Below are 11,558 nucleotides of genomic sequence, written 5' to 3'. Positions count from 1 at the left end.
ACTGAGACTGGGAGGCTGATTTCCTCAATCTCAGTGCCCCTCTGTATGCATTATAAATATGGCACCTGGCAGCTACGGTTACTTTTCCAACACACTGCTCCTCTAATTCCTCTTCTACCTCATGCTGATAAACATTTCTTCTACACCCGAGTTTCAACGAATGCTTTGCTAGAGAACTGCTCTTTAACAACTCTGTAAAATGGAGGAATATGATGGACTGGTTACATTCTTCCCAGATTCCAAATCCCTTCTTAATCAATCCTTCCAGACCGATAACGACCGCGTCTGGGAATGGTACGCCACAACTAATAGATTCTTATACATGCAAAGCGGCTTGAACCAACTACCGACCACAAACCGCCTCATTCTAGGCACGACGGTAAATTCCGCCGATGAGTCTGGAATTTTGCCATACCCCTCCATTCTCAATCTATACGCAGGTGGCTGTAAGATCTTCCAGACTGATCAAGTAAACTGCACAGAAGCCTGTGGGGATGCCATGTTACTTTTTCAGGATTGGCAGACGCGGTGGAATTGTCTAACTCTGGCAAACATGGCGATAAACAAGCCGCATCCTCACAGTTTCAATGACGCGAGTACCAACGGCGATACAGCCAAGGCCTTGCATCACCTGGCGGTCGCCAATCTAACGGACTTTGATGCGGTTGGAGTTTTGAAAAAGTTTCATGATTGTGCGGGTGAGAGCTGGCCAAAAGAGGTTCCGTTTACAAATTTCGAGACTTTCATTAATTCATCCCACTCTCCGCACGTGCACCGCTGGGGTACCTATATTTCTCAAGTTTGCCTCTTTAAAGGTCAATCGGAAAATATTACTGATCTTGCTGGGCCCGGTGTGAGTCAACTTCGTCCTACAAGTCTATTCTACGTTCCTAGGTATTTTCAAGGTAACTAACCATAACACCTAGGTAATTGTTTCATATTTCGTCTTAATTCTGCTTGTCTTGTATGCCTGGGCATGCATCCGCATCCTCCACATTGCAAGGAGCATAGATTCGCTCGCAAGATTAACAATCTTTGGGGGGAAAATCTACTCCTTTATTACCTTTCAACGCTCTCATTTGGCAATGCGCCTTAAACACTCGACTAGCGTATTCGTCATCGAATTGCAGGAAGCCCAGTGCTTTTTCATCCTTGCCATCCAAATAGGCCTCATCTATGCTAATTCTGAACCAACTGAGAATTTTGGGGCAGACGACTGGAGAGATGTAATCCTCAGTCGCGCTACAATGAACTGCCTTACTGTAATTGCGGCTCTAACTGTTCTCTTGAACCAAGTAACGCTCCATCAATTGCAACTGGATTCCCTTTACTCATTTGCATTATGCACCATGGTTTTTATCATGTCCTACGTGGCTGCCGCGGCCTCAATATTTGAAGGAATGGATACCGACACCATCTACCTCATGTCTCTATCCCCCGATGGCGAGAACTGTAGCGGATCCGCTAATTTGGCCAGCCTTTGTGAGGGCGACTACTTTATTGCAACGCTATACGAATTCATGCCTAGATTTCTTATGAATATGTGCTCTACAGCTTTATGTCTTCTTTGGTCCAAGAAAATATGGCAAGAAGCTGCAGGAACTCTATGGCTTAGGGATTATGCAGAGAGAATCTCTGGAACAGAGTCTCTGATGTTGTTATATATGATACAACTGGTTCGTTTCTTGACCGACACGTTTCTTTTTGCTTTTGAGATTATAATTGTCGTACTCATGTCGTTTAATTTCTCCATCTTATTTGGAATTTGGGACGGTGTTGGTGGTTTCGACGAGATCAACGACTGGCCAATTGGACAGGTGATTTCGGCGTTAGTTTGGGCGCCGGTAGTTTCGAAATACGTTTACCTGCTCACCTGTGAGTTTATTCTTTATGCATTAATTATGCGATACGCAAAACTCACCCATCTTTACTGGATGCTGACCAATTATCTACTGATTTCTAGTTGGAGTTGAAAGGGCATTCTCAATCCGAATTTCTCAAGCTTTTGCTGTCGTTAGAAGACCGAGGGAGCCAAGCGATCAGGAACACCAAACGGATGAATCTTGACTGTCTTAGGCGAGAGCTGATTTCTGCAGAGACAGCTTCTAGGCCCATCATAGGGCCAATCCATTTGCATTTTTTAGATGGAGAAATATCACATAAAAACAGAAATAATTATGGCACCGATTAAGGATTTCATTCAATCATAATACTGAATCTTTCTGTTAAATCTCAACTTGTACCTCTGGACTTACGGTTATATGCCTAATCTCTCGCTGGCTAGTTTAGCACCTTTAACACGGCTCGAGATCTTTTGGAAGGCAATGTCCCTGGCAAAATCTGGGCTACCATGGCTAGGCTTATCGTCGATAGAGAAAGGGGAGAAGCCTATTAACATCAACCCACATTAGTCGAGTGTAAGTGACAATCCATTCATGGATAGAGACGAATCTTACCGCAATCATCTGTTGCTCCCAGTTGGTCGACAGGAATGTATTTGCTTGCAAGCACCAACTGCTCGGCAATTTGCTCTGGTTCCTCTATAGCAGGATTGAGAGTGTTGATGACTCCAATGAAGGCAACCTAGTTTAAGAGATTTAGCGTCAGGTCGTTGTATTTGTCTTTTGAAAGCATAAGTAACTCACCTGCTTGATACCGTTGGCATCCCTGCGGATGTGTTGCCCAATCGATTTATACACAGCCTCGCGATTCTTCTCAGACGAGAGCTCGATCAAGAAGTAACCCGCATGGATCTGAAAAAGTGACGGTAGTAGCTTGCTGTAATCGACATCCATTGAGTGCACAGAGTCGCAGTCGCCGCCGGGGCAGGTGTGTAGTCCAATGTTGACTCGCTCCTCGGGAGTGAAGCGATCAAGGACTCTGGATATATATGTCAGAAAGGGCTATGCATTTTCTCTCTCATGTATACATACTGGTTGATCAATTTGACGAATGTTTCGAGAAGCTCGGCATTTGTCCATGGGTTCCTAGGATCGTGTTTTAAAGCGAGACGACCTGGTGGATAGCGTAAGATATCAGTTATTTGGCCGTTATTGAACCTTAAGAGCGTTGGTACCTTCTGTGAAGTCAATTGAGACCCTTTTTGCACCTGTTTCAAAGCATCCTCGAATATCTTTCTCGCACTATAAGTGGTGCCTTAGTATTTTACCCCAGAAGAAGTGGGAAAGGTATGTTTTGCTGGCTTACCTCATTAACCAAGTCTTTGACGAACTCATCGCGGGTATAGCCTTCGAGTTCGCTCTGAAGGGGATATAGAAGATACATCATACTCGGCGCAATGACGGCTTGCTTCATTGGATGAGAGGCATAGGGTTTGGACTGTTTGAGATTCTGCCACGCATAGGTCGCGTATCTGGTTCGGATTAGTTAGCAGAGCTTCATTTGCATTGGACAAACAAGGTAAACGCACTTGAAAGGTCCTTTGACAAGACGCGGCAGCTGGCGGTGATGGCCGTCATCAAAAATAGCCTGCAGAACCAGACATCAGCCACGTCCTGCTATTTACTTCTCAGTATAACCTACAAAGAATTGACCATCAGCGGCAAAGTTGCTAGGCAGACCTGCGCCTTTGAGAGTCCTGTAATCATATCTGGTAAGAAACAGTATCTTGTGACCGAGTTCACTTGTCGCCAAAACTCACTCCACAATGGGATATGTTGCGAAACTAAAATCTCACATCAGTAACTCTCAGAATTGATGAGATGGAGGCTTTTCAACTCACGAGCTGGCACGCTGCTCTCCGTCTGTTACGTAGGTTTCTCCGGCAGCCTCCATTCTCTCCACAGAGTCTTTGGCGGCCTTGTCCTGCGCTGCGACAAGGGCATCGTGGGTAATTTTCCCAGCATCATAGTCGGCGAAAGCCTGTTGTAGGTCTATTTCTCTGTTTAGTCAAAACCTTGCTTGGGCCAATCTTTGTCGGATTGTCTTACACGTTGGGCGGGGCAACGAGCCCACGACTTCAGTTGGAATAGGCATTTTGCTGAACAATTCTTTGTCTTTTCAACAAGAAATCACAATAACAGTTTTGTATGTAAAAAGAGTAAACATCGGTGGCAAAAGCGAGAAAGACATTTATTTAGCAGATCTCCGACCCTTTATAAACGCCGAGTATTTTGACAGATTCATCCAACCCCGCATCAGCAACGTCAGATCCCGCCAGAGTGGGAATTTGTTCTCAGGGATGGGTTGCATATAGGCTCCATTTAGTGGCTCAAGAGAGACGAATGGGCTTGTCATTTGATGACACTAATCCGGTCTGTTGTGGAAAAGTCCGGAAAAGTAAATAATATGCTTTGAGCCCGTCAAGGAATGAGTTCGTGAGCTCTGCAGACAAATTAAGTTTGCCTAGTCATCGGGAGATCTTCAGCTACAGAGAAGCCTTGCCCGAATATGTTGAGAATTCCAGATGAGAAGGAAGGATGATACTGGATGTGTTTTCATAGTCAAAACTTGTGTGGACAAGAGCTCTCTACCCACGAAATATTCACCACGGCATGGGGTTTGTGACATGTCAGCTTGGCAATTGATTGACCAATAGTCAGTGCTTCTGCAACTTTTGATCATCTTTACCCCAGCTACCAAATGCTTGAACTGAATTAGCGCATAGCTTCGAAGTCCATCGGGGTTTTTGATTCAGTCTATTGCCCAAAGATACGAGTAACAGTCACCGCTAATATTAACACCCGTGTATCAATGGCCATGTGAGTATCCGCAGTCTTGCAAGTCCGCATTATTTCCGGGGATTAGGAAGTCAACTCGCTCACATTGGCGAAGTTGACATCTTTCTTCATGCTGTCCATGCTCAATACAAATGGGAACAAGTAATTGTGCTTAGCCAACATTTCTCAATGGGGTGCCTCACCGTCAGTCCAACGACAATTCTGTCTCATGCGTTATGCTGCCTTATGTCCCACTCTGTCTTACATAATCTTCTGCCTGAACCTCGTATAGGCTGGATATAATCGCTCAGTTTCTTCCGTCTCGGTACCTATGTGATTTATCATATCTTTTAAAAATTAGCTCTTACCCCTTGTACCTACTACTATTGGTTATTGCGCCGGCCTTGGAAAGTTTTCCCCTCGTACAGGAGCTTTCAGCCTAAGAGCTAACCAATGCTTGAAGTTGGTTTCGCAATTCAACATATATATAGAGTACATGCATTGGATGATAATCCGTTTCACGGATCAAAGGGAAAATGTGCTGCCGCTGTAACTAAAACAAACTAGCACACACTACTATTTTGAGCAGCCTCAGCTATTGAATGTAGTCTCTATGGGCTCAGTGTTTTTCAATGCCCTTTCTAGCTCAATGGCTACAGATCTGGTCGCTGGCAGTTGTGTACTTTTGGCATATAGAATGCGGCCTGAACTCCATGCTCATATTTTATTAACGACTGATCTTTCGATAGTCTAAAAGAGTCTGATAAAGTAAATTCTATATCCAATCGTCTTTGAAGGCTTACTCCAACAGCCGTGATCCCACAATGGGGCCTCATGGTTGAACAGCTGAGTTGAGGCGACCCTCCTGCTTTGATCATTTGTCGACCGTCCCATCCTTCGAAGACACAAACTTTTTTACTTGTGTTGGTCTGTGGTACCATTATTGCAAGCCACAGGATAGGTAGAAACATCTGCATCCCTAAGCTCAGGACTTTTTCCCAATTTTGGCACATCAAAAGCTGGTGTCAGAATTGATGGATCGTCTATATTCGCACAGACAAGTTTAACTCCACCAGAGTCTTAATTTTGAGCTTTGATACTAGAGATATTGCGGGTGGGGGGGCACGAACACGCCAGCCGGGCTCGGATCAAAACGTATTCACCACAGGACCGCCCTGGTAGCTACTAGCCAGTGGCGCCAACAACGACGATGAGCTCTCCGGAAGATATGTTATGTTTAAATAAACCGCAATTGATTCCTATATACTCCGATATTCCCAAAGACTGAAAGTCTGCTACCCCTTTTGGATTTCGTACGTGGGTCTCGCGGTAACGTTTTCTTGGTCTTGAAAGCACTTGGGACTACAGTTACAGGCATAACCCACCACAACATGTTGTAAAATATTAATTTTATTCACAGTTGACAACTAAGGTTCATTATTGATTTATGTGATTCTGTAGTGTGATCGTGATACCTTATCTTTCCCTTATATCGACCAACCGATGTCGGAGTTCGCGTATGAACTTCTATCCACCTGAAACTCGAGACGCAGGGAATTCGAGGAGAATCTTTTGGTACTGTCAGTGAGTAAGGGTAACATTTGCATGAAATTACAGGTGATTTTATCCATGATCTAGTCTTCTGACTTTAAAGCTAGGAGTCAGTGTAAGCCTTCTTGAATCCTGATCAACTTTCCTTTGTGCTCTCATTAGCTGTCTAGTTAATTTATAATGTTTCGATCCATAGCATGCCGTTGAACCGAAGAATAAAACTCAAGAATCATTGAAAGACCAGAGAGAAAAGCTGTAACAAGCAACTCAAGTTTAGGATGGCAGTACCAATTTCACTATAAGAGACGAAAGTCCAATCTCATCAAGCAACTCATCTCAAATGAGAAAACATGCATATTCCTAAATGGGTATGTGTGGGGTTTAGCGGGGAGGATTATCTGCAACGTGAAGATTCATCCCACTGACGTCGTTATGGCGGAAATAAAGAATGATTATTGGACCGAAGTCTGAGCGAACTCGGTTGCTATCTTGAACTCCCGCTCTAAGTGACACAGGCCGTGAGATCTTGCAGCCGACCAAGCCGAACATGGCAAAGTAAGAGCCCTTTGATGATTTGATCCACTCCTTATGTCGCTAAGGGCGTATCGGTCTAAGAATAATAAATTGCAGCAAGCAACTCTATCTACATTCATCCTACTATTGTATACAGCGAAATGTTTCGCTGTCTTTTTGGTTCAATTCGCAAAATGCATCACAAAATTGTTGCTCTAGATGCATGGCACGTCCCTATCCCCCCGAATCTACTTAACCTGCCACCCCCACACACCTACGAGTTGATAATCTGCGAGACACAACTTATTTCAAACGATGATATTCAGGAGGCTGTAAAAGATGCCACTATAATTGCTCTTACACTTACACGCCTTGATGCTTCAACTCTCTCGGCAACCAAAACTCCAAACCTTCGTTTGATCGCGGCGTTGGCGTCCGGGACTGATAGCATTGACAAACAAGAGTGTAAAAGGAGGAGGATCATGGTTCTCAATGCGCCGGATGCGAATGGCGATAGCGTTGCAAATCATGTCCTGGCGATGTACTTTGCTTGCCGCCGACGTCTTTTGTTGATGCAAAAAGTCATCTTAGGAACCGATGAATGGGTAAGACGGGGTACAATCACCAACCGATTAAACTCTAGGGACAATAATCTACCACTATCATGCAAAGAAGAAATCGTCGGCATTATAGGCCATGGTGCAATAGGTAAGAAATAGGCATGATGAGTACAGAACGGGCGATAGCTAACATCTCGTCACTTTATAGGCCGGCGTGTTGCTCAGCTTTGCCGTGGTCTCGGGATGACTGTTCTTATTGCTTCTCGAAAAGGCGCAGTGCCGGGTGCTGTTACAACTGCTTCTACAAGAGATACGATGGGCACAGAAGCTGGTGATAGTCAAACACCGTTTGTGGACGTTCTACGTCGATCAACGGTGCTTGTTTTATGTCTGCCCCGCAATCCAGCGACGCTTAATCTCATATCCCATGATGAGTTCCAAATGATGTCTCAAAAGACCATCATGATCAATGTCTCGCGTGGAGGTATTGTCGATGAACCAGCACTCATTCAGGCTTTGAGAGGAGGCGTGATCGATGGGTGCGCAACAGATGTTTTCATGAAAGAGCCCTCTGGTGCTGGCGATCACTGGAAGGAAGGCGATAGCCCCATTCTCAAGCTCAGTCAAGATGAAGCGGAAGAATTGAACTTACTAGTTACGCCCCATGTGGCATGGTATGCAAGGGCAACGATAGATGGCTACTGAGGGGCATACAAGGAAAATGTTGAAGATTGGTGTGCTGGAAAGCCAAAGAATATTGTTGTATGACAAAAAGCAGGAATTCAAGTATAATAAGTCGGCACTTGTAGTTATGTATTATTACGAAGAGCTATCAAGTTGCAGATAAACTGTCATGGATGGATATAGTTTTGGTGTATATGAAGGCTGTGGTAGTGTAGAGTAGAGGGTGTCATCAAAGCTCGTGGCGCTTCCCAACCCATACGGCAATTACTAACTACAAACTGCAACTTTATCCATTATCAGCACGAATAAGATCTTTCCAGCGGTTAAATTAATTGTAAAATAGATGACGCTCAGGTTCTACAAGTGAGGTGACCTTCCATCATCTTACATCACGCTGGTGGCGCCGTCCGCAACAGACGCTTCAACCTCTTAGGAAATCGCCAATTTCCTAGTTTGAAACCCCCACTAGCCCAACTGCCGCAGCAATGCCTCTATACAGAGTAGTTCAGCCCAGTGTTTGTATTTGATAGTATCAGGTGCATGTCGTTGGCATCAAGGTTCCGTTTTTACAACCTGGGCCCACTCAAGGCAAATGGAAGAACCGCCGGTTCCGGGCCAATTTGCTGATTTAAACATAAAGAGGATCAGAATTTTGCTGCAAAGATAGAAATTGTATATATGCTGGTTTGAGTGAAGATGAGCTGTGCGAGCCAGAAGTTACTCTAACCAACTAACAAGTCTATCTTGCGGAAATATGCAAAGCCCTGAACTCAGCGACGTAAAGTGACAGCCCCTGCCGCAAGACAGACAGCGACAGTCTATTTTGAATACAAGTCCGAACGATGCGTCCAAATCCTCCAACGCCAAAATCGTTCGCTTGCATGCGGCGAAAGAGGGTCATTATCGCCAGCGGGAAAGACGTCGGGGCCACCTAGAGGTCCGGCAATATCAACCGACTGGTCCGTCCAAGAAACACAAACTCCATACATCAGAAAGAGATAATGGAACACAGACCCAGATCAGACCTCAAACCACCAGCAATCCTGAAGCGCAAAATTCTCTTTCACGTTATCAGAGAGATCCTTTCCAATGTTATTCTAGGACAACTTCACAAGTGGAAAACGAGCTGATTGATCATTGCAAGTCACTTACAACTAGAGAGAATTAGGAAAGTTTGATTAAGGTCATACTAATGTGTCTTAGACATCAGATGCGTTGTCGATAATAGTAATGTAAACTGTGGTGCCTGTAGTAGCCGTGGAGAGTCATTTATATAGCGGGTTAATCCGTGTTGGGTCCCATGGTTACTTACGAACGACGACCTCCTTGCCGTTCTTCTCATGACAGCATGTTACAGCCTCATATCTTTCAGACAAAAAACAAATTACACGCGACCTTACTTCACCGATTTAAAAACGAGCGTGTCGAAATGATTCGCACTGCGTTATCCAGCACAGAGATCAGTGATCAGACTATATCGCATTAGCTCTAGTCTTGGCAGCTGAGGAGGTGCGTTTGTCTAAATCCATACTTGTTCTACTGATATATGATCTAGGGACTAAACCGTTGACAGTTAATGGCCAGAAACCTCACAGAATATTGTTTACACGGCACCGGGATTATTAAGAAGGTCAGCATCCGAGGTGGCATTAACAATCTGGGACATGGCTTTTTGGGGCTTCTTTTATATAACCCAACGTTAGAGATGGTGCAAGGCTGAGATCTACCACCGCTGAGGACGTAATGATCGTAGAATGAATTCTTTTTAGGTGAAGACTTGGGGCATTATGTCACAAGATACCAAACAGTCTACTCAGAAATCTGTCCTAAGTTGCAGTTGTAACATGCCTGTCTGTTATACACTATATACATGGGTTTGGTGACACATGATACTGTACAATCCCATCTTTATAAATACACAATACTGTGAAACAATATCTCTATCCGACGCAATAAATCTGTCCAATTACCCAACATTGCGATAGCACTGCATGCTTCAAAGCTCAATTACGGAAAGGAGTTCTCGAGCATATGCTGCTGCTGTTGCTGCTGCATAATAATGCCACTCATCATTCTTGTGCAAGTCGCAATAGTCGCAAATGCCCCGGATCACAAGACAGGGGGAGTCATTCATAAGGCCCGCAGCTTCCATCTCGAAGCAGAGTACTTTCAGCTCCGGGTCATGAGCGTAAGAGTCCCTTGCTCTAGCGTCTTTCATGAGCGTGTTGGAGGATGCGATTGTGCCATAAAAGACATCAATGGCTCTGGACGATGTGCGAGGCGGACGCGCAACGAGCTCGCTCAAGTCGCATCCTGCACAAGATTTTCCACCTGTGTGTTTGCTATCAGAGCGGAATAACCGATCTACATCAGGTCGGTGGAAGCGAGGGTCGTTGTTGAATCTCTTCAGATGTTCATCCACGCCTCCATATTGGTCAGGAAATTGATGTCTTCGCTTAATTTCTGGAAGGATGTTGAGTATTTGGGCCGGAGGAGAATTCAGATGGCCAGTTCGTTGAAATCTGCCATCAATTTGTTTCCCCATATCGAACTGGACAACTCCCCCAATGTTCTTATAAGGCACACTGACGACAACATCGCCGAGACGGATGTCCTGTTCTGAAGTAGGGGCACCCCCTGCTATGCCAACCATTAAGACAAGTCGTAACTTGTAAAAAGTACGTGTCATGTCCGTCGCAACACGAGCAGCCGCCGTGACGCCGTAGCGACCTGAAGGAAGGGATCCGATAACAATACGGTGCCCGCCGATGCGACCAAAGCAGTATGTGTTGTTATCGCCTGGCTCTTGATATTTTGGGCCTTCGATCTCTTCGTCTAGCATAGCACATGCGGCCTCATATTCCTCTTGGAGAGCGCAAACCCAGCCTATGTTGAAACTCTCTCGGGACGACATGATGATATAATAAACAATAACAAACAATTGACGAGTAATTAATTAATATGAGAGGACGTTTGAGTAACAGAATCATAAGTCAAAATTGGGATGAATGTAGAATTGTCTTGTTTGAACAACTTGAGGTTATTCCTTGCCTTATATACACACATCTCATTACATTAAACCTATGAATTCCACGTCGTCGACGGCGCTTAACATGAATAGTATACAGAACTAATGAGGATTTGGCCTGTAATTTCGGCTTATGCAGGCCAGGCGCGTACAAATTAGGCAGGCCGACAGGCGCTTAATCCACAGCCTCATTCTTCAGCAACGCGGGATAATGACGCCCCATGTACGAGGCTCAATACTACATAGTGTTGGTTGTCAAGTATATCTTGTTTCACATCACCTCTGTTAGCAGTAAACTTCCTGGTATATCTGGCTCTTGAGTCAGTTTGGTGTATTCTGTATTCATGGCGAGCGCTTAATTGTGCGAACCGATCCAATTTAGGGCGTGTCATACTCCGCAGATAATACTGGATATTCTTGTGTTTTTTAATCAGAGGGTTAGATAAGTGAATTTTGAGTTACACTAAAATCCCTGCGTGATAGACAACCTTGAAGTTGTAGCTGAACTTTATGGGACGAAACGAAACAATGTTGGCCAAGAAT

The 11,558-nt window shown here is 44.7% G+C and overlaps 3 protein-coding genes across 3 annotated transcripts; 1 reads left to right on the top strand and 2 right to left on the bottom strand.

Annotated features, from left to right (window-relative positions):
* Positions 1–2,257: 2,257 nt before the first annotated feature.
* On the bottom strand, positions 2,258–3,996 carry Triagg1_3939 (uncharacterized protein; the record flags this gene model as incomplete). Its single annotated transcript, XM_062898287.1, has 11 exons — positions 2,258–2,388; positions 2,457–2,583; positions 2,646–2,880; positions 2,934–3,015; positions 3,077–3,143; positions 3,208–3,373; positions 3,431–3,489; positions 3,544–3,610; positions 3,662–3,685; positions 3,743–3,893; positions 3,951–3,996. The coding sequence occupies 11 exons, from the start codon at positions 3,994–3,996 to the stop codon at positions 2,258–2,260; spliced, it is 1,155 nt and encodes a 384-aa protein (XP_062756959.1).
* Positions 3,997–6,937: 2,941 nt separating this feature from the next.
* Positions 6,938–8,008, top strand: Triagg1_3938 (uncharacterized protein; the record flags this gene model as incomplete). Its single annotated transcript, XM_062898285.1, has 2 exons — positions 6,938–7,451; positions 7,512–8,008. The coding sequence occupies 2 exons, from the start codon at positions 6,938–6,940 to the stop codon at positions 8,006–8,008; spliced, it is 1,011 nt and encodes a 336-aa protein (XP_062756958.1).
* Positions 8,009–9,983: 1,975 nt separating this feature from the next.
* Triagg1_3937 (uncharacterized protein) lies at positions 9,984–10,901 on the bottom strand (the record flags this gene model as incomplete). The annotated part of the gene is made up of 1 exon (XM_062898284.1): positions 9,984–10,901. The coding sequence occupies one exon, from the start codon at positions 10,899–10,901 to the stop codon at positions 9,984–9,986; it is 918 nt and encodes a 305-aa protein (XP_062756957.1).
* Positions 10,902–11,558: the final 657 nt, after the last annotated feature.

Source organism: Trichoderma aggressivum (genome assembly GCF_033847375.1).
Source record: "Trichoderma aggressivum f. europaeum strain CBS 100526 chromosome Unknown scaffold_012, whole genome shotgun sequence".
In the NCBI taxonomy this organism is placed as follows: Eukaryota; Fungi; Ascomycota; class Sordariomycetes; order Hypocreales; family Hypocreaceae; genus Trichoderma; species Trichoderma aggressivum.
The sequence above is the reverse complement of the archived record's forward strand: the minus strand, read 5'-3'. Positions and strand labels throughout refer to the sequence as shown.